Source organism: Hypanus sabinus, chromosome 5 (assembly GCF_030144855.1).
Source record: "Hypanus sabinus isolate sHypSab1 chromosome 5, sHypSab1.hap1, whole genome shotgun sequence".
NCBI classification, from domain to species: domain Eukaryota; kingdom Metazoa; phylum Chordata; class Chondrichthyes; order Myliobatiformes; family Dasyatidae; genus Hypanus; species Hypanus sabinus.
In genome coordinates, this window is record NC_082710.1 from 23,445,448 (window position 1) to 23,466,002 (window position 20,555).

The 20,555-nt window shown below is 40.7% G+C and overlaps 1 protein-coding gene across 16 annotated transcripts in view; it reads left to right on the forward strand.

Moving 5' to 3' along the window:
* The window catches only part of apc (APC regulator of WNT signaling pathway), a 204,977-nt gene extending 185,005 nt beyond the window's left edge, over positions 1 to 19,972 (forward strand). For all 16 annotated transcript variants that reach the window (XM_059969564.1, XM_059969561.1, XM_059969560.1 and 13 more), the window contains 5 exons: positions 1,099 to 1,238; positions 1,645 to 1,722; positions 2,319 to 2,435; positions 11,711 to 11,925; positions 12,415 to 19,972. In XM_059969564.1, the coding sequence (XP_059825547.1) occupies positions 1,099 to 1,238; positions 1,645 to 1,722; positions 2,319 to 2,435; positions 11,711 to 11,925; positions 12,415 to 19,063 (7,199 nt within the window). In that variant the 3' untranslated portion in view covers positions 19,064 to 19,972. The remainder of the gene's footprint in view (positions 1 to 1,098; positions 1,239 to 1,644; positions 1,723 to 2,318; positions 2,436 to 11,710; positions 11,926 to 12,414) is intronic.
* Positions 19,973 to 20,555: the final 583 nt, after the last annotated feature.

Genomic DNA, 20,555 nt, shown 5'->3' on the forward strand with positions numbered 1-20,555 from the left:
ATACATAATAATAAAAGCAATAAGTTACAATATATGCAAAAAATAAATAAGTAGTGCAAAAGGAGAGGTAAAAATACTGAACGAATGTTCATGGGTTCATTGTCCATTCAGAAATATGTTGGAGGGTTAAAAAGCTGTTCCTGAAACGTCATGTTTGATTCTTCAGGCTCCTGTAACTCCTCCTTGATGGTAGCAATGAGAAGGGGGTTTGTCCTGGGTGCAGTGTGTCCTTAATGATGGATGCTGCCTTTTTGAGGCATCACATTTTTGATGATGTCCTGGATGCCTGGGAGGCTACTACACATGGTGGAGATGGCTGAGTTTACAACTTTCTGCAGCTTAATCCAATTCTGTGCAGTGGCCCCTCCATAGCAGATGATGATGCAGCCAGTTAGAATGCTCTCCTTCTTACATACTTAGAAATTGATGAGTGTATTTGGTGACAAACAATTCTCCTCAAACTCCTAAAGAAATATAGCTGCTGTTGTGCCGTCTTTGTAATTACATCTATACGTTGGGCCCAGGATAGATCCTCGGGTAGGGGAAAGATAGAGGATAGGAGCTCAGGTTGTTCTCCTCGGAACAAAAGAGAAGTTGCAGGAATATATGAGTTTTGAAATCAGAATGGCACTGAGTAGATAGAGAAAAAATGTTCTCATTGTTGGAAGATTCAAGAATTGAGAAGGCACAGAATGAAGATGATTGGCAAAAGAACCAACAGTGACACCAGAGAAAGCTTTTCCTTTTCAACAAGAAGTAAGGGTCTGAATGCACCACCAGAGATGGTAACAAAAGCAGATTCAGTTGTGATGATAAAAGGGTGCTGAATTTTCGGCTTTACGGAGTGAGGGAACCAGCATTGTTCTAATGAGCCAGGACAGATATGGCAGCCCAAGTAAGATCCTTTGACCTTGTAACTGCTCCATTAATTTACTCTTTGATTAATTAAATATTTTACAGTGCTACCCTTCACTGTAATTGAAGGCTGTAAATTAATATTTAATGTATTGTTTAAAATTTAAAACAATGTTTTTGGCTTATGCTTTTAAAAACACATTATGAATACTTTTAAAGGAAACATTGTTATATCATATGCAGGTGGTTTACAGGCAATAGCTGAATTATTACAAGTGGATTGTGAGATGTATGGCCTCACTGATGACCATTACAGTGTTACATTGCGAAGATATGCTGGGATGGCACTTACAAATTTAACTTTTGGGGATGTTGCAAATAAGGTGAGCAGTTTGTTGCAGATTTGTTTTGCATTTTCATCATGACCTTGACTTTTGAAGAGATATAAATATGATTCCATTGTTTCTTTTTGGGAGGGGGAGATTGGTTGCTTCAGAATTTCAGCAACAGCAAAATTTTGTGTCAGCTTTTCAAGAGAATGTGATGTATGAAATCATTGTAGATGGTCACATTCTGAACAATTATATTTAAATGAGAAGATACTTTAAGATGATCGTAGAATTAATTTGTATCAAACTTATTTGTTTTGCGCAGTCTTGTTGGACCAAATAGTCCCCACCTTGCATTCAATTCCTAATTTTCGGCCAATTCGTGTTTAAGTAGTCTTAATAATTAACTTCATATTTTCATGTTACGTCATGCTTCTGCAATACTGCTTCCTTTACACAGGCTACACTCTGTTCTATGAAAGGTTGTATGAGAGCAATGGTGGCTCAACTTAAATCAGAAAGTGAAGATCTGCAACAGGTAGGAATGGATATTAAACCTGAGCTTCAGTGAAAGGTCAGTATTTAATTTACTGGGTCAGTAAAAGTTCTTGAAGTATAAAGTTTCTCTGAATGCACTGAGAACCCAAAAAGATCATTTATGTGAAGTTACTGCCTTGCCACAGTGAGAATATACTTAAAGAATGGTATAAATAAGGATTGAATTATCTCATCAAAATATCTTCTTTCATTTGCAAAGAGAGTGTATACAAATTCTTATCCAATTATTACATAATGTTTTTTCTTTTAATTGGATATGCAGGCTTGCATCTTTGAATCACATTTTACATTATTTGGCTGTTCCATCACTCTATGTTCAACCCTAATACAAATGTATAACCATTTCCTGAAAAAAATTTTGCTGCCTCTGTAATAATTTCTTATGACAATGGTTTCTCCAGTCAGATTTTCAGAAGTATTGTCATACATAAACATGACTTTGGGCTTGCAGTCTAATCATAAGGATCAATTCTGACTTAAGTTAGGAATGAATAGGAAATAAAATACAATAGAATAGTATATCTATAAAATCATAGTATTCCCTATTAGCATTACTTTAATTGTCAAATGTTTCAGGTAATCGCCAGCGTGTTGCGAAATTTATCATGGCGAGCAGATGTAAACAGTAAAAAGATCTTGCGTGAAGTTGGTAGTGTGAGTGCTTTAATGGAATGTGCACTGGATGTTAAAAAGGTAGGAAATGATTCTTTTCACAAAGTTGAAATTTATGATGTTTCTTCCTAGAATGTTCACAAGAAAAAGTGACTTCTAGATATTCAGTAGTCTCTTGTTATCTTTGTTTCAAATGCTCTTTTGCATGGCTATGATGCAACAACTTCTTACCTTTCATAAAAATTAATTCTTTATGTGACAATTCAGTGCTTCCTTTGGAGGATAGTATTGTCAACCAATAGATAAGTGTCAGTTTTTATCCTACTGCAAGACCAGCTTATGGAAACTCATTTAACTTCAGAATAATTTTTTATTATCATAAGACCATGAGACATTGGAACAGAAATTAGTCTATTTGTCCCATTGAATCTGTTCCACATTCAATCATATAACCATATAACAATCACAGCACAGAAACAGGCCATCTTGGCCCTCCTAGACCGTGCCGAACCCTTAATCTCACCTAGTCCCACCTACCCGCACTCAGCCCATAACCCTCCACTCCTTTCCTGTCCATATACCTATCCAATTTTACTTTAAATGACACAACTGAACTGGCCTCTACTACTTCTACAGGAAGCTCATTCCACACAGCTATCACTCTTTGAGTAAAGAAATACCCCCTCATGTTTCCCTTAAACTCCCCCCTAACTCTCAAATCATGTCCTCTAGTTTGAATCTCCCCTACTCTCAATGGAAACAGCCTGTTCACGTCAACTTTATCTATCCCTCTCAAAATTTTAAATACCTCGATCAAATCCCCCCTCAACCTTCTACGCTCCAATGAATAGAGACCTAACTTGTTCAACCTTTCTCTGTAACTTAATTGCTGAAACCCAGGTAACATCCTAGTAAATCGTCTCTGCACTCTCTCTAATTTATTGATATCTTTCCTATAATTCGGTGACCAGAACTGCACACAATATTCCAAATTTGGCCTTACCAATGCCTTGTACAACTTTAGCATTACATCCCAACTTCTGTACTCAATGCTTTGATTTATAAAGGCCAGCGTTCCAAAAGCCCTCTTCACCACCCTATCTACATGAGACTCCACTTTCAGGGAACTATGCACAGTTATTCCTAGATCTGCATTCCTCAATGCCCTACCATTTACTCTGTATGTTCTATTTGGATTATTCCTGCCAAAATGTAGAACCTCACACTTCTCAGCATTAAACTCCATCTGCCAACGTTCAGCCCATTCTTCTAACCGGCATAAATCTCCCTGCAAGCTTTGAAAATCCACCTCATTATCCACAACACCTCCTACCTTAGTATCATGGCTAAACCTTTTTTATAACCCCTCCTCTGCCCCACTCCACAGCCTTCTCATATCCTTTAATGCCGTGGCCAATCAAGAACCTATCAAGCACAGCCTTAAATGCACCAACGACCTACTCTCCACAGCTGCCTGCGGTAACAAGTTCCACAAATCAACCACCCTTGGCTAAAGAAATTTCTCTGCATCTCTGTTTTAAATGGACTCCGCTCTTTCTGGAGCCTGTGCCCTCTTGTCCTAGACTCCCCCACCTTGGGAAACATCCTTTGCACAACTACTCTGTCTAGGCCTTGTAACATTCGAAAAGATTCAATGAGATCACCCCCTTCCCCCCCCCCCCATCTGTCGAAGTTCCAGCAAGTACAGGCCAAGAGCCATCAAACGCTCCTCATCTGATAATCCTTTCATTCCCAGAATCATCCTTGTAAACCTCCTCTGAACTGTCTCCAATGCCAGTACATCTTTTCTTGGTTAAGGAGCCCAAACTGTTCACAATACTCAAAGTGAGGCCTCACCAGTGTCTTATAAAGCCTCAGCATCACATTCCTGATTTTTTTCTAGACCTCTAGAAATGAATGCTAACATTGCATTTGCCTTCTTCACCATTGACTCAATCTGTAAGTTAACCTTTAGCCTGTTGTACACAAGAACTCCCAAGTCCCTTTGCATCTCAGATTTTTGGATTTTCTCCCCATTTAGAAAATTGGACATTTATTTCTTCAACCAAATTGCATGACCATGCCATTTCCAACATTTCATTTGCCACTCTCTTGCCCATTCTCCTAATCTAAGTCCTTCAGCAGTCTATCTGTTTCCTCAACACTATCTGGCCCTCCACCAATCTAAATATCATCTGCAAACTTGGCAACAAAGCCATCTATTCCATCATCTAAGTTATTGATATACATCATAAACAGAAGCAGTCCCAACACCCACCCTGCGGAACACCACTAGTCACTGGCAGCCAACTAGAAAAGAATCCTTTTATTCCCACTCACTGCTCCTACTAATCAGTCAGTGCTCTAACAATGCCAGTCACTTTCCTGTAATGCCACGGCTCTTAACTTGGTAAGCAGCGTGTGGCACCCTTGTCAAAGGCCTTCTGAAAATCCACATATTTCCACAAATCCACATCCACTGCATCCCCTTTATCTATCCTACTTGTAATCTCAAAGAATTCCAACAGGTTCATCAGGCAGGATTTTCCCTGAAGGAAACCATGCTGACTTTGTCTTATCTTGTCCTATGTCACCAAGTACTCCATAACCTCATCCTTAACAATTGACTCTGACATCTTCCTAACCACTGAAGTGAGGCTAACTTGTCTGTAATTTCCTTTCTGCTGCCTCCCTCCCTTCTTAAAGAATGGAGAGACATTTGCCATTTTTTGGTACTCCGACACCATGTCAGAGTCCAATGGTTCTTGAAAGATCATTACTGATGCCTTCATAATCTCTATCACTACCTCTTTCAGAACCCTAGGTTGCAGTTCATTTGGTCCAGTTGAATTATGTCCCTTTAGGTCTTTCAGCTATTTGAGCACCTTCTCCCTTGTAATAGTAACTGCACTCACTTCTCTTCCTTCACACCCTTCAACATTTGGCACACTGCTAGTGTCTTCCACAGTGAAGACTGATGCAAAAAACCTATTTAGTTCATCTGCCATCTTCTTGTCCCCCATTATTATTTCTCTGGCCTCATTTTCTAGTGGTCCTATATCTACTCTCATCTCTCTTTTACTTTTTATATACTTCAAAAAGCCTTTCTATCCACTTTGATATTGTTTGCTAGCTTTTTTTCATATTTCAGCTTTTCCCTTCTAGTGATTCTTTTAGTTGCTCTCTGTAACTAAAAGAATCACTAGGTTTTTAAAAGCTTCCCAATCCTCTATCTTCCCACTTATTTTTGCTTTGTTGTATGCCCTCTCTTTTGCTTTTATGTTAGTTTTGACTTCCCTTGTCAGCCATGGTTGTACTGTTTTGCCATTTGAGTAATTCTTTGTTTTTGTAATACACCTATCCTGCACCTCCCTCATTTTTTTGCCAGAAACTCAAGCCATTTTTGCTCTGCTGTCTTCCTTGCCACCACATCCTTCCAGTTTACTTTGGCCAGCTCCTCCCTCATACCACTGTAATTTCCTTTACTCCATTGAAATAGTGCTATGCCAGACTTTACCTTCTCCCTATAAAATTTCAAGTTGAACCCAATTATATTATGATCACTGCTTCCTCAGGGTTCCTTTACCTTAAGCTCCCTAATCACCTCTGGTTCATTACATAATACCCAATCCATTATAGCCGATCCCCTAGTAGGCTCAAAGACAAACTGCTTCAAAAAGCCATCTAGCAGGCATTCAACAAATGCACTCTCTTGAGATCCATTATCAACCTGATTTTCCCAATCAACCTGCGTATTAAAATCACCCACAACTATCATAACATTGCCTTTTTCACATGCCTTTTCTATTTCCTGTTGTAATCTGTAGTCCACATCCCAGCTACTGTTTGGAGGTCTGTATACAACTGCCATCAGTGTCCTTTTACCCTGCAGTTCCTGAACTCAACCCACAAGGATTCAACATCTTTCGATCTTATGTTGCATCTTTCTAATGATTTGATGCCATTCTTTACCAGCAGATCCACGCCACCCCCTCTACCTATCTTCCTATCCCTCCGATACAATGTGTAACCTTGGAAATTCAGCTCCCAACTGCAACCCTGATGCACTGATACTCATCCAGCTGTCTGCAATTTTGTCCCATCATATGCCTGTTCTTCCTGACAGTCTGACTGCACACTATCTTTGCTTTTTTTCTTTACCATCCATCCTATCCTGAGTCCTTTCACTCTGGTTCCAATCCCCCTGTCAAATTTGTTTGAACCCTCCCCATCAGCTCTAACAAAGCTGCCCACGAGAATATTGATCCCACTCAGATTCAGGTGCAACCTATCCCTTTTGTACAGGTCAACCGTTCCCCAGAAGAGATCCAAATGATCCAAGCCCTGTCCCCTGCAACAGCTTCTCAGCCACGCATTTATCTGCCACATCATCCTGTTTCAACTCTCACTGGCGCATCGGCACAGATAGCAAACTAGAAATTACTACCCTGGAGGTCCTGTTTCTCAGATTTCTGCCTAGCTCCTTAAATTCTCTCTTCAGGACCTGTTTGCTTTTCCTTCCTATGCCATTAGTACCAATATGTACCAAGACATCTGGCTGCTCCCTCCCCGTCCAAAATGTGGTGGACACGATCTGAGATGTCCCTGACCCTGGCACCTGGGAGGCAATGTACCATCCAGGTGTTGTGTTCATGTCCACAGAATCTCCTGTCTGTTCCTCTGACTACTGAGTCCCCTATCACTACCACTCCCTTCCTCTCCCACTTTCTCTTCTGCACCATGGACCATGTTCAGTGCCAGTAACCTGGTCTCTGGCATTCCCCTGGGTGGTCATCTCCCACAGCAGTATCCAAAATGCTAATTATTGAGGGGAATGACCACAGGGGTGCTCTGCACCAACTGCTTATTCACCTTCCCCTTCCTTCTCCTGACAGTCACCCAGCTACCTGCCGCCAATTTAGGGGTGACTACTTTCCTGTAACTCAAACTGATGATCTCAACGTTCTCCTGTACAAGCCAAATGTCATCCATGAAATTTTCTAATTAGTTACTAAAACAATTGACTATTGATCATAATGTGAATGAGGAACTTCAATGGTATTTAAGGAGGATAAATCTAAAAATGTGCCAAGAATCTCAGATGGTGATGCAGAAGCATACAGGAGTGAGGTGAATCAGCTGTTTAAGTGCTGTCACAACAACAACCTTGCACAACACTGATAAGACCATGGAATTAATTGTGAACTTCAAGAGGGGTTAATTGGAAGTCAGCGGTGGAAAGGGTGAGCAGCTTCAAGTTTCGGGCTTCAATGTCTCAGATATCTATCTTGGGCCCACATATTGATGCATACATGAAGTAGGCACACAAATAGCTATACTTTCTAGGGAGTTTGAGAAGATTTGGTGGTTGCATCACCTTCTGGATTGCACAGGATCGAAAAAAGCTGCAGAGGGTTTGTAGACTCAGCCTGCACTGACATGGACGCTAACCTACTTACCATCAAGTACATCTTCAAAAGTTGATGTCATCTGTTATAAAGACATTGCCCAGAAGAAGGTAATGGCAAACCACTTCTGTAGAAAATTTTGCAAAGAACAATCATAGTCAAGACCAAGATTGGCCATGTCATATGACATGGCTCATAATAAGTGAATGTGGAAATTAATACCAGTTGCCTCTTGTGATTTCAAGAGTTTTTTTAAGTGCAAACTGCTATGTAATCACAGCATGGAACTGGACATAAGCAGTATATATATGTTGGTTTAAAGCAGTATTGTAACTTTGAGACTCAGTTGGATTGTGGAGAAGTGAAAGATTGGTCAGCATTTTCCCAAGGGTATAGAAAGCTTATGTTTGTTGAGCAGCAGTACTTGTTTACAAGGTACAGCAAAGTGTAAATGTTGGGGATAAATCTTCGTTAAATGCTAATGGTCACTCTTGAATTATGGGAAGATTAAAAATGAATTCTCCACAAATTGAATATCAAGCCCTACCATCCCATTCATTGTTAAAAAAAAATAAAATGAAATGCCTGAAAGATGATTATTATAGTCTACAAAGTATCTAACAAATACAAACTCCATTTCCAGAAAAGTTGGGATATTTTCCAAAATGCAATAAAAACAAAAATCAGTGATACGTTAATTCATGTGAACCTTTATTTAACTGACAAAAATACAAAGAAAAGATTTTCATTAGTTTTACTGACCAACTTAATTGTATTTTGTAAATATACATAAATTTAGAATTTGATGGCTGCAATACACTCAACAAAAGTTGGGACAGAGGCATGTTTAGCATTGTGTTACATCACCTTTCCTTTTAATAACACTTTTTAATCATTTTGGAACTGAATATACTAATTGTAGTAGATTTGCAACTGGAAATTTTGTCCATTCTTGCTTGATATAAAACTTCAGCTGCTCAACAGTCCATGGTCTCCATTGTCTGATTCTCCTCTTCATGATGCGCCATACATTTTCAATAGGAAATAGATCTGGACTGGCAGCAGGCCAGTCAAGCACAGGCACTCTGTGTCTACAAAGCCACGCTGTTGTAACCTGTGCAGAATGTGGTCTGGCGTTGTCCTGCTGAAATAAGCATGGATGTCCTGGGAAGAGACGTCGCCTTGATGGCAACATATAAAAGCCTAATATATGCCTGAGTCAATGGTACCTTCACATACATGCAACTTACCCATGCTGTGGGCACTGATGCACCCCCATACCATCACAGATGCTGGCTTTTGCACCTTTCGCTGATGACAATCAGGATGGTCGTTTTCATCTTTGGCACGGAAAACACGACGCCTGTTTTTTCCAAAAGCTAACTGAAATGTGGACTCATCTGACCACAGCACATGGTTCCACAGTCTTTCGATCCATCTGAGATGAGCTCGGGCCCAGAGAACCCGCCGGCGTATCTGCATAGAATTGATGTATGGCTTCCTCCTTGCGTAATACAGTTTCAAGTTGCATTTTTGGATGCAGCGACCGATTGTGTTAAGTGACGATGGTTTTCCGAAGTACTCCTGAGCCCAGGTGGCTATAATTGTCACAGTAGCATGACGGTTTCTTAGGCTGTGCTGCCTGAGGGCTCAAAGATCACGCGCATTCAGCAGTGGTTTCCGACCTTGCCCTTTACGCACTGAGGTGTCTCTGAATTCTCTGAATCTTTTCACAATACTTTGTACTGTAGATGTTGAAAGACCTAAATTCTCTGCAATTTTGCATTGGGAAATGTTCCTTTTGAACTGACTAACAATTCTCTCATGAATTTTGGCACTAAGGGGTGAGCCATGACCCATCCTTGCTTGCAAAGACAGAGCCTTTGATGGACGCTACTTTTATACCCAGTCATGATACCTCACCTGCTACCAATTAGCCTGCTTAATGTGGAGTCTTCCAAACCGGTGTTACTTGAATATTCTGTGCACTTTTCAATCTTATTTTAACTCTGTCCCAACTTTTGTTGAGTGTGTTGCAGCCATCAAATTCTAAATTTGTGTATTTTGTAAATACAATTAAGTTGGTTAATAAAACTATTGAAAATCTTTTCTTTGTACTTTCGTCAGTTAAATAAAGGTTCAGTGAATTAACATATCACAGATTTTTGTTTTTATTGCATTTTGGAAAATATCCCAACTTTTCTGGAAATAGAGTTTGTATTTCTGGATGAAAGAGCCAACCAATTCCCCTCCACCAGCACCCTCATTGTCTGGCTGAACTGGTCCTCACCCTCAACAATTCTTCCTTTGACTCTTCTTACTCTCTCCAAATTCAAGGGGTAGCCATGGGCCCCAACTATGCCTGCCTCTTCATTAGCTGTGTAGAACTGTCCATGTTTTGAGCCTTTTTCAGTAACACATCCCAACTCTTCTGCTACATTGACAACTGACAACTGTATTGGTGCTGCTTCATGCACCCATGCTGAGCTTGTCAATTTCATCAGCTTTGCCTCTAACTTCCACCCTGTCCTTAAATTCAGTTGGTCCAGTTCTGAACCTCCATCCCCTTTCTGTTTATGAATCTACTGATACCCACGGTTATCTTGACTATACCTCTTCCCACCCTGTCTCCTGTAAAAATGTTATTCCCTTTTTTCAGCTTCTTCACCTCCACTGCATCTCTTCCCAGGATGCACCTTTCCATTCCAGGATATCAGAGATGTCCTCCTCCTTCAAAGAACAGATTTCCCTATTGATACAGCCCTCTCCCACATCTCCTTCACTTCCTGAACATCTGCGCTAACTCCATCTGTGTAGATGCCTATTGTCCTTATCTACTACCCATCACCCTCTGCATCCAACACATCATCTTCTGCAACTTCCACCATCTTCAAAGGGATCCTACCACTAAACCCCTCCCCCCGCGCAGCTTTCCTGCATCGATTGTTCCATCTGTGATTCTCTCATCCATTTGTCCCTATCCACTAATTTCACTCCCGGCACTTACCTGCAAGTGTCCTAAGTGCTACACCTTCCCAGAAACCTCACCTCCATTCAGGGTTCTAAACAGTCCTTCCAAATGAGGCAACATTTCACCTGCCAGTCTGCTGGGGTTGTCTGTGATGTCCGGCATGGCCTCCTCTACATTGGTGAGACCTGTTGTAAATTGAGGAATTGCTTCATCAAGCACCTCTGCACCGTCTACCTAAAGCAAAACTTCCCGGTGGCCAAATATTTTAATTCTGATTCCCATTACCACTCTGATATTTCAGTTCCTTTTGTGGGAAGATGAGGCTAATCAAGGTGGAGGAGAAACACCTTGTATTCTGTTTGGGTAGCCTCTGATGGTACAACTATTGATTTCTCTTTCTGATTTAAAAAAATAAATTCCCTCCACCTCCCCTTTTCCTCTATTCCCCACTCAGGCCTCTTACCTCTTCTCATCTACCTATTATTTCCCCTTGGGTCTGCTCCTTCTTCCCTTTCTCCTATGGTCCAACCTCCTCTCCGATCAGATTCTTTCCTCTCCATCCCTTGTGCTTTCCCATTCCCCTGACTTCACCTGTCACCTTTGAGCTATCCTCCTTCCCCTTCCCCCCCACATTTTTTTTTATTCTGGCATCTTCCCCCTTCCTTTCTGTCCTGATGAAGGGTCTTGGCCCAAAACGTAGATGCTGTGTGACCTGTTGAGTTCCTCCAGCATTTTGTTTGTGCTGCCTTGGATTTCCAGCTTCTGTAGACTTTCTTGTGTTTTTAGATGTTTGATCTTTTGATGTAGACACAATAATAAAAGTGATTAATGAAATTAAAGTTTTGTGGTATTCAAATTTATTGCATATCAGAAAGCTGCATCATGTAACTACACCTGATACATTTCCAAAATGTCCTCTAGGTATGAACTGAAACAAAATTGACATTGAATATTTTCTTTCTCTCTTGTTTTTAAAGGAATCAACTCTAAAGAGTGTTCTCAGTGCCCTTTGGAATTTATCTGCACACTGCACTGAGAATAAGGCTGACATCTGTACTGTGTGTGGAGCACTTGCCTTTTTAGTCAGCACTTTAACTTACAGAAGCCAAACCAATACTCTTGCCATTATTGAAAGTGGAGGTGGCATCCTAAGGAATGTTTCTAGTTTGATTGCTACAAATGAAGATCACAGGTACGTGTAATCTTTGATTTGTTAAAAATAGGGTAATGTTCCCCAGCCTTGATTTCAAATTCTCACATTTCACTAACTTTTCTCCTTTCGTGTCCTCGGTCAGTTCATCTTGAGTCCCATTTCTCAATTTCCAAAAGCTATTACAACAACTTCTGATTGGTCAACTTCCCTTTCTGGTCTTTGTAGTCGTAACATTGTTTGTGAGTAGTAACCCTGCTCAAATCCATTTTTATCAATCATCCACTTCAAACCCTGCTTTTATCCCCAGCCTCATTCCTCTTTGCCTTTATCTCTTTCACCTTCTCTCTTCATTCGTAAATACATCTCCACTCCCACCTCCAACTAATTCTGTTACTTTTCCACCCCCTATCAATTAACAATGTGTAATGTTTAGATCTATTAAATATGTTAATGTTTATTAGAATTAATGTAGGTCTTATTTTTTTGATTTCAAGATACCCATCTAAATAAATCTTATTTTCTATCCAGGCAAATCCTCAGAGAAAACAATTGCTTACAGACGTTGCTGCAACACTTAAAATCTCACAGTCTGACGATAGTTAGCAATGCGTGTGGAACCCTTTGGAATCTGTCTGCTCGAAATGCCAAGGATCAGGAGTCTTTGTGGGACATGGGAGCAGTTAGCATGCTCAAAAATCTAATTCATTCTAAACACAAAATGATTGCAATGGGAAGTGCTGCAGCTTTGAGGAACCTGATGGCTAACAGACCTGCCAAGTACAAGGATGCCAACATCATGTCTCCAGGATCAAGTCTACCATCTCTGCATGTTCGAAAACAAAAAGCTCTGGAAGCAGAGTTAGATGCTCAACAGTTATCAGAAACTTTTGATAATATTGATAACTTGAGTCCCAAGGCATCTCATCGCAACAGACAAAGACACAAACAGGGCAGATACAGTGAGTATGTTTTAGACTCTAGTAGGCTTGATGATGGGGTTTGCAGGTCAGAGAGTTTCAACACTGGAAACATGACTGTCTTGTCACCTTATGTGACTTCCTCAATGCTACCGAGTTCATCAAGAGACAGCAGGGGAACTGTTGATGGCTCCAGACCAGAAAAGGAGAGAAACATGGAAAGAGATCGAAGAGGACCGGATGCTGCTTCCTTTCCTCCTGAAAATGCACCAGATTCTTCCAAAAGATTAGGGAGGCAGGTGCCTGCCAATACAGCTCAAATAACCAAGGTCGTGGAAGAGGTATCAGGAATGCACTTATCATCAGAGGACAGGAATTCACCATCAGCTTCTGATTTACACTGTCCGCCAGAGGACAGGACTGGAATGAGACGAGGATCATCATCTCATCCCCATCCTAACATGTTTAACTATAGTAAATCTGAAAACCCCAACAGAACCACCTCCATGCCTTACGGGAAAACAGAGTACAGGAGGTCATCAAACGACAGTCTAAATAGTGTTAGCAGTAGTGATGGATATGGTAAAAGAGGGCAAATGAAGCCTTCGATTGAATCCTTCTCAGAGGATGATGAAAGCAAATTCTGCAACTATGAAAAATATCCAGCTGATCTCGCCAATAAAATTCACAATGCCAATCATTTGGAAGACAATGATGCAGAACTGGATACACCAATTAACTACAGCCTCAAATACTCAGATGAACAGTTAAATTCTGGCCGACAGAGCCCGTCACAAAATGAACAGTGGGCACGCCAGAAGCATATTGTAGAAGAAGAGATGAAAAGAAATGAACATAAGCAGTCGAGAAGTCAACCCTCTGGATATTCTATTTTTTGTGAAAATACCTGCAGTGGAGAGGAAGGGCATATTAAATTCCAACCTCGATTTAGTCAGTCAGATTGTTCTTATAGTACCAGGGCACATAACAGTTCTGATCAAATTAGAGTCGACTCTGAACACAGAATGAACCAAAAGATCAATCCATCTGTTTGCCAAGTGGATGACTATGAAGATGACAAACCAACCAATTATAGTGAGCGTTACTCTGAAGAAGAACAGCCTGAGGGGGAAGAGGACAGGCCCACAAATTATAGTATGAAGTTTACAGAGGAGGAACACCATGTTGAACAGCCAATTGATTATAGTTTGAAATATGCTTCAGAAGTGCCTCCCTCTTCACAGAGTCAACCTTTTATTTATTCGAAAGGTCCTTCAGTTCAAAACAGTACAAAAGACCATGCATCATCAAGTTGTGGAAACGCACCAAGTTCCAATATCAACACTACCAGCCAACAGAGACGACTTCATCCCAGCCCTGCACAAACAAGAACAACTGCTGCTCCTACTGTTCAAAAACCAGCCACTTGTAAGGCTCCTTCAATTAACCAAGAAACCATGCAAACTTACTGTGTGGAGGATACTCCTATTTGTTTTTCAAGGTGTAGTTCACTTTCTTCCTTGTCATCAGAGGATGAGATGGAAGGTCGTAGCCAAGCCAAACGTGTAGCAGATGATGGCACCACTCTGCAGATCATTGACCTCAAGGAAAATGATGGACAGCTATCTGTTGAAACAACAATAGGTGAGGCTTCCTCTACTTCACATCATACCCGAATTAAACAGAATAGGTTGCAGGCCACTAATGTGTCTCAACCTGATATCGGTCGTCAAAAAGCTGTTGAGTTCTCTTCAGGTGCAAAATCACCATCAAAAAGTGGAGCTCAGACTCCGAAAAGTCCACCAGAACATTATGTGCAGGAAACTCCTTTGGTATTTAGTAGATGCAGTTCTGTCAGTTCATTGGGAAGCTTTGAAAGTCAGTCGATTGCCAGCTCCATTCAGAGTGAACCTTGCAGTGAAATGGTTAGTGGAGTTATAAGCCCAAGTGATCTGCCAGACAGTCCGGGACAGACGATGCCTCCTAGTAGAAGTAAGACTCCTCCACCCCAACCAGCTCAGCTGAAGAAAGATGCACATAAAATCAAGGATCAGACGAATGTTAAGAGCAGAGAGATTGGCCAACGGCAAGAGGCTGTGAATGAAGCAGTCCAAAGAGTCCAGATTCCTCAGGATGGCGATTGTCTGATGCATTTTGCCACTGAAAACACTCCAGATGGATTCTCATGTGCATCGAGTTTGAGCGCTCTTAGCCTGGATGAACCATTTATTCAGAAGGATCTTGAGCTCACAGTAATGCCTCCTGTTTATGAAGATGATCACAAGAATGAAGAGATTGTTAAGAAAGAAGATGTAACTGAGAAAAATAAGCGTAAAGTAGAGAAATCTGCAGAACCCGAGAAAGATATACTGGACGACGACGACGATGATGATGATATTGATATCTTAGAAGAATGCATAAATTCAGCCATGCCAACTAAATCTTCAAGTAAAGCTAAGAAAACTGCTGCTAGTACTACATCACGGATACCACCTCCTGTAGCAAGGAAACCAAGTCAATTGCCTGTGTACAAATTGCTTTCTAATCAAAATAGAGTTCATTCTCAAAAGCACGTCAGTTTTAACCATGACATATTTAGAGAAGATATGCCACGAGTTTACTGTGTTGAGGGGACTCCAATAAACTTTTCAACAGCAACATCTCTAAGTGATCTCACCATTGAGTCACCTCCAAATGAATTGGTAAGTTCAGAGGCTATTCAGCCTGCATCTGAAACTACAGTGTTGGAGAAGAGAGATGCCATACCTACTGAAGGCAGGAATATGGATGATGCAGAGACAACAAAAGGTCTTACTACTGCTCAGCCAGGGCAAGATGACAAAATGGAGGAAGGTGATATTTTAGCTGAATGTATAAACTCTGCTATGCCGAAAGGAAAGAGCCATAAACCCTTCAGAATTAAAAAAGTGATGAACCAAGTTCAACAAGCATCAAATTCTTTGAACAATGCAAATCCACAAGAGGCAGAAAAACAAAACGCAACATCTCCAATTAAGCCATTGTCTCAGAACAATGAGTGCAAGGTGCGTTCATTACAACGTCCATCCATACCTGATCCTGAAAGTAGCTTCAACGCTGACGATCCCTCCACAGGACACAGGAAAGACATGGAGAAAGGTGGCAAAAAGCAAGTTACAAAAAACATTGCTGGGGATTTTCAAGATAAGCCAGCTAGTAACGATAACCGTGTTCGTGGAGGCTTTGCATTTGACTCTCCACATCATTATACTCCAATTGAAGGAACTCCATATTGTTTTTCCCGAAACGATTCCCTCAGTTCACTCGACTTTGATGATGACGACACTGATCTCACAAAAGAAAAAGCAGAATTAAAAAAACAAAAGGGCAAAAAGGACAATGTTTCCAGTGATGTAAAAAGTTGTAATAGCAAACAAAATCCCATTAGTCAACAATCCACTGATAAAGTTCAACCAAGTCAAAAATCTGTGTCAGGGAGAGGGCAGTCAAAATCTGCTGTACAGAGGCAGGCCGTTTTCTCTCAAACACCAAAGGACAACAGTGTCCAGGAAACAGTGACTGATGAAAAAATGCAAAATTTTGCAATTGAAGATACTCCTGTATGCTTTTCTCATAATTCATCATTAAGTTCGCTCAGTGACATTGACCAGGAGAATAATAATAAAAAATCAGCACAGCATACTGAACAGGGAGAACACACAAGTAGCCAAGTTGCAGTGAACAGACCACCAACATCCGGCTATCCCCCTAAGTCATTTCATGTTGAAGACACACCTGTGTGTTTCTCCAGGAATAGCTCCCTTAGCTCTCTTAGCATAGATTCTGAAGATGACCTTCTCCAAGAATGCATCAGTTCAGCTATGCCGAAGAAGAAAAAGCTCCTTGCAAAAGGCAAGAGTAACTGGGAAAATACGGGAAGTGATACCTCCGCAGCATCAGCAGAGGAGATGAATGAGTCGATGAATTTAAGAGACCAAGTGCAAAGCCCTATTTCAGAGCAAGCTTTCTCTCCAGATTCTGAAAGTTTTGATTGGAAAGCCATTCAAGAAGGTGCTAATTCTATAGTCAGTAGCTTGCACCAGGCTGCTGCCTGCCTGTCAAGACAGGGCTCTTCTGATTCTGACTCCATTCTCTCCCTTAAATCTGGTATTTCCTTAGGGTCTCCCTTTCATCTTACACCTGATCAGGAAGAAAAACCATTCGCTTCTAATAAGGGCCCTAAAATAGTGAAACCTAGTGATAAAATCACTAGTGACAATAAAAAGAACGAAGAAGAAAATGCTAAAGCAATTCGTGGAGGAAAAAGAGTCTATAAAAGTTTAATAACTGGAAAGGCCCGTTCTAATATTGAGACTCCTACCAACCAGCAAAAACATTCCCAACAGGCAAATATGCCAATGATCTCACGTGGAAGGACAATGATTCATATACCTGGTGTAAGGAACAGTTCACCTAGCACTAGCCCTATTCCGAAGATGCCACCTAAAAATATAACCTCAAAAAGTCCAAATTCTGGGCAGAGCTCAAGTCATTTGTCAAGAGGTATTAAAACTCCATTAAAATTAGAGTCAAGTCCAATAGGCAAGCAAACAGCTGGTCATGGAGCATCCAGCAGCAAAGGATCTTCGAGATCAGGATCTAGAGATTCTACTCCTTCCAGACCTTCCCAACAATCGTTATCTAGACCCATGCAATCTCCTGGTAGGAATTCCATATCTCCAGGGAGAAATGGGATTAGCCCCTCCAACAAAATGTCACAGCTTCCAAGAACATCCTCTCCAAGTACTGCCTCAGCTAAACCGTCAGGATCAGGAAAAATGTCCTACACATCTCCAGGCAGACCATTAAACCAACAGACCACACCAAAACAAACAAGCCTAGGAAAGAGCACACCTTCTATAACAAGAAGTGAGTCTCATTCTAAAGGTCTAAGCCAGAGTAGCAGTAGCACTGTACCGGGTAAAAGAGTAGAATTGTCAAGAATGTCTTCAACAAAATCCAGTGGCAGTGAGTCTGACAGATCTGAAAGGCCTACATTAATGCGCCAGTCAACATTTATAAAAGAAGCCCCAAGTCCAACTTTGAGAAGAAAATTAGAAGAATCTACTTCTTTTGAATCTTTATCTCCACCTTCTAGGCCTACATCACCGAGATCACAAACTCAGACTCCGGTTTTAAGTCCATCCCAGCATTTGGATGTGATGCCCAGTCATTTACTAAACCAAACCAGTAGTTGGAGAAAAGTGCCTCCAAACCAGAATCTCTCTGCAGAACAGCTGGAAGGGCGACCAATGCGGAAACATGACATAGCTCGATCTCATTCTGAGAGTCCTTCAAGGCTTCCAGTCAATAGATCAGGTACATGGAAGCGTGAACATAGCAAGCACTCCTCATCTCTTCCTCGCGTTAGCACTTGGCGTAGAACGGGGAGTTCTTCATCAATTCTGTCAGCTTCTTCAGAATCAAGTGAGAAGGCCAAAAGTGAAGATGAAAAACCACATCAGGGAAGTTGTGCACATGGTAGCAAACAAGGCAAGGAAAACCCCGTTCCTTTGAGAGGAACTTGGAGGAAAATTAAAGATAATGAAATTCCACAAATAAATAGCCATGTTCAGAATAATTCAACTGGACATAGCAATGAAAGCAAAAATTTAGTTTACCAGATGGCACCCCCTGTATCAAAAACTGAGGACGTCTGGGTGAGAATCGAAGACTGCCCAATAAATAACCCTCGCCCTGGAAGGTCTCCAATAGGTAATACACCACCAGTTATTGATGATTTGCCTGAAAAGATGTGTCCAAATGATGAAGAAGGTTCAGGTGATGCACAGAACAAACAATCTTCAGAACACAGAACTCTTCCTCACGGTTTAAGAATGGAAAAATGTTTAAATTCATTTACTCATCTGGATAATCCAGAAAAAAAGGCGGCAGAAACAAGATCTGCTATGAACAGTTCTGCTACCTCACCAGAAACTGAGACTACAATTGTCACTGAACGTACCCCCTTCAGTTCAAACAGCTCAAGCAAGCACAACTCACCAAGTGGTACAGTTGCTGCAAGAGTAACTCCTTTCAACTATATACCCAGCCCTCGAAAGAGTAGCACAGATAATAGCACGACACGGCCATCACAAATTCCAACGCCTGTGAACAACAACAGCAAGAGAAAGGAGGGCTCTAAACCTGAAGCTACTGACTCTAGTGGAAATCAAAGCCCTAAACGTCACTCTGGATCCTATTTAGTAACTTCTGTTTGAAATAACATTGGTTGTATAAAATTGGTTCATTATGTATGATTTTTTTTGGAACAACTATCTGATATTTGAAGTTATCTGTTTTACAAAAATTATTGATTAACTAAGATGCTCTTGTAAATATCTGTTTTTTCTTCGCAGAGGGACTTTGTTAAGGAAGCCATATTTGTTAGAAAACTATATAATTGCTGGTGGACATTTGACAGGTGCATTTGGTTGGGAAGTTTGACATTATTCCTACAGCTGTCAAAGGCAACAATGTACAGTCAGTTTTACTTGTATTATGTATGAAGAGTTCCTGCCATGATCCCTTTATGTATTGCTTGGCTTATGTAACTTAAAAAAATACTTGGAAATAGTCTAGATAAATCCATTAAGATATATCAATCATGTTCAACATTTTAACAGCAAAAAAAGGTCAGGGAGTTTTAAAAAAAAAATAGATATTTAATTACATGCAAAAAAGTGAATGAGATAAGTATTAATATTCCACGTTAGTAATTGTGAAGTTTCCTAATCCTCGAGATAATCATGCAGCTGTGAAATTCACAGCCTTCTGATTTCTGGTGCAACAGCCTTCCCCAGCCTGCTCATGTGCATGATCGGATCGGACGGTATGTTGTCTGAAGCAATGACTCAATTTTGTGATCACATGATGTGCATAGATAGCTACAGTGTATTAATGTACACTGCTGTGTGTGTGCTGCAAAAAGAGATTGTCTGTAACCTGCAGCTTTGGACTGGAGTATTTTTTTCCTGACCTAGGTTTTACCAGAAAAGTAGATAGAGCCATTGCTATGCTGTAACTTGTTGTATATTGTTATTTGAGGTCAGATGGCTACTCTTTTACGAATGAGACAAAATGTTTCAGAAGGACTAAATGAACATTTCAAAATAAATTATTACTGTATGTATTAATTTTTGTGTCACGTGAATTCTTGTGGATAAGATGTTCCAGTGAACCAATGTACAAGGAAATTTCTCATCTACAATTTCAATTTGACCTCCTAACAAGCTGGAGGGACTGGAGAGAGATAGCTGTGACTTTCCATATGATTGCTTCATACTTCACCATAATTCGGAGGTCATTCAGCCCACCGGTTCCACGCCAGCTCTCTGACTCTTTGTATCAATTCTACTTTCCCACTCCTCCACCTGTTATCCACTTTTCTACACGCATTAATATCCCAAATCTACCACCAGCCATCTACACTTGGGGAATTTACTGTAGCTAATTAACCTAATAATCCGCATACCTTTAGGTTAATATGTGATTGTAGATCATGATAGGAAAGACACCAAAGATTCTTAACTTAGACTGTTATCTTTCATCTATTTCATTTTTATCTATCCAGTCATGGTCAGAGATTCAACAAGACTCCTTCGTGCATTGTTCTCCCAGAGATCCATGGTCTCTTTCCAAGTTACACATTGCCCCTTGACAACATCACCTAGGAAAAACTCCATTGTTTTCTTTATGAACATTTGGTGACAC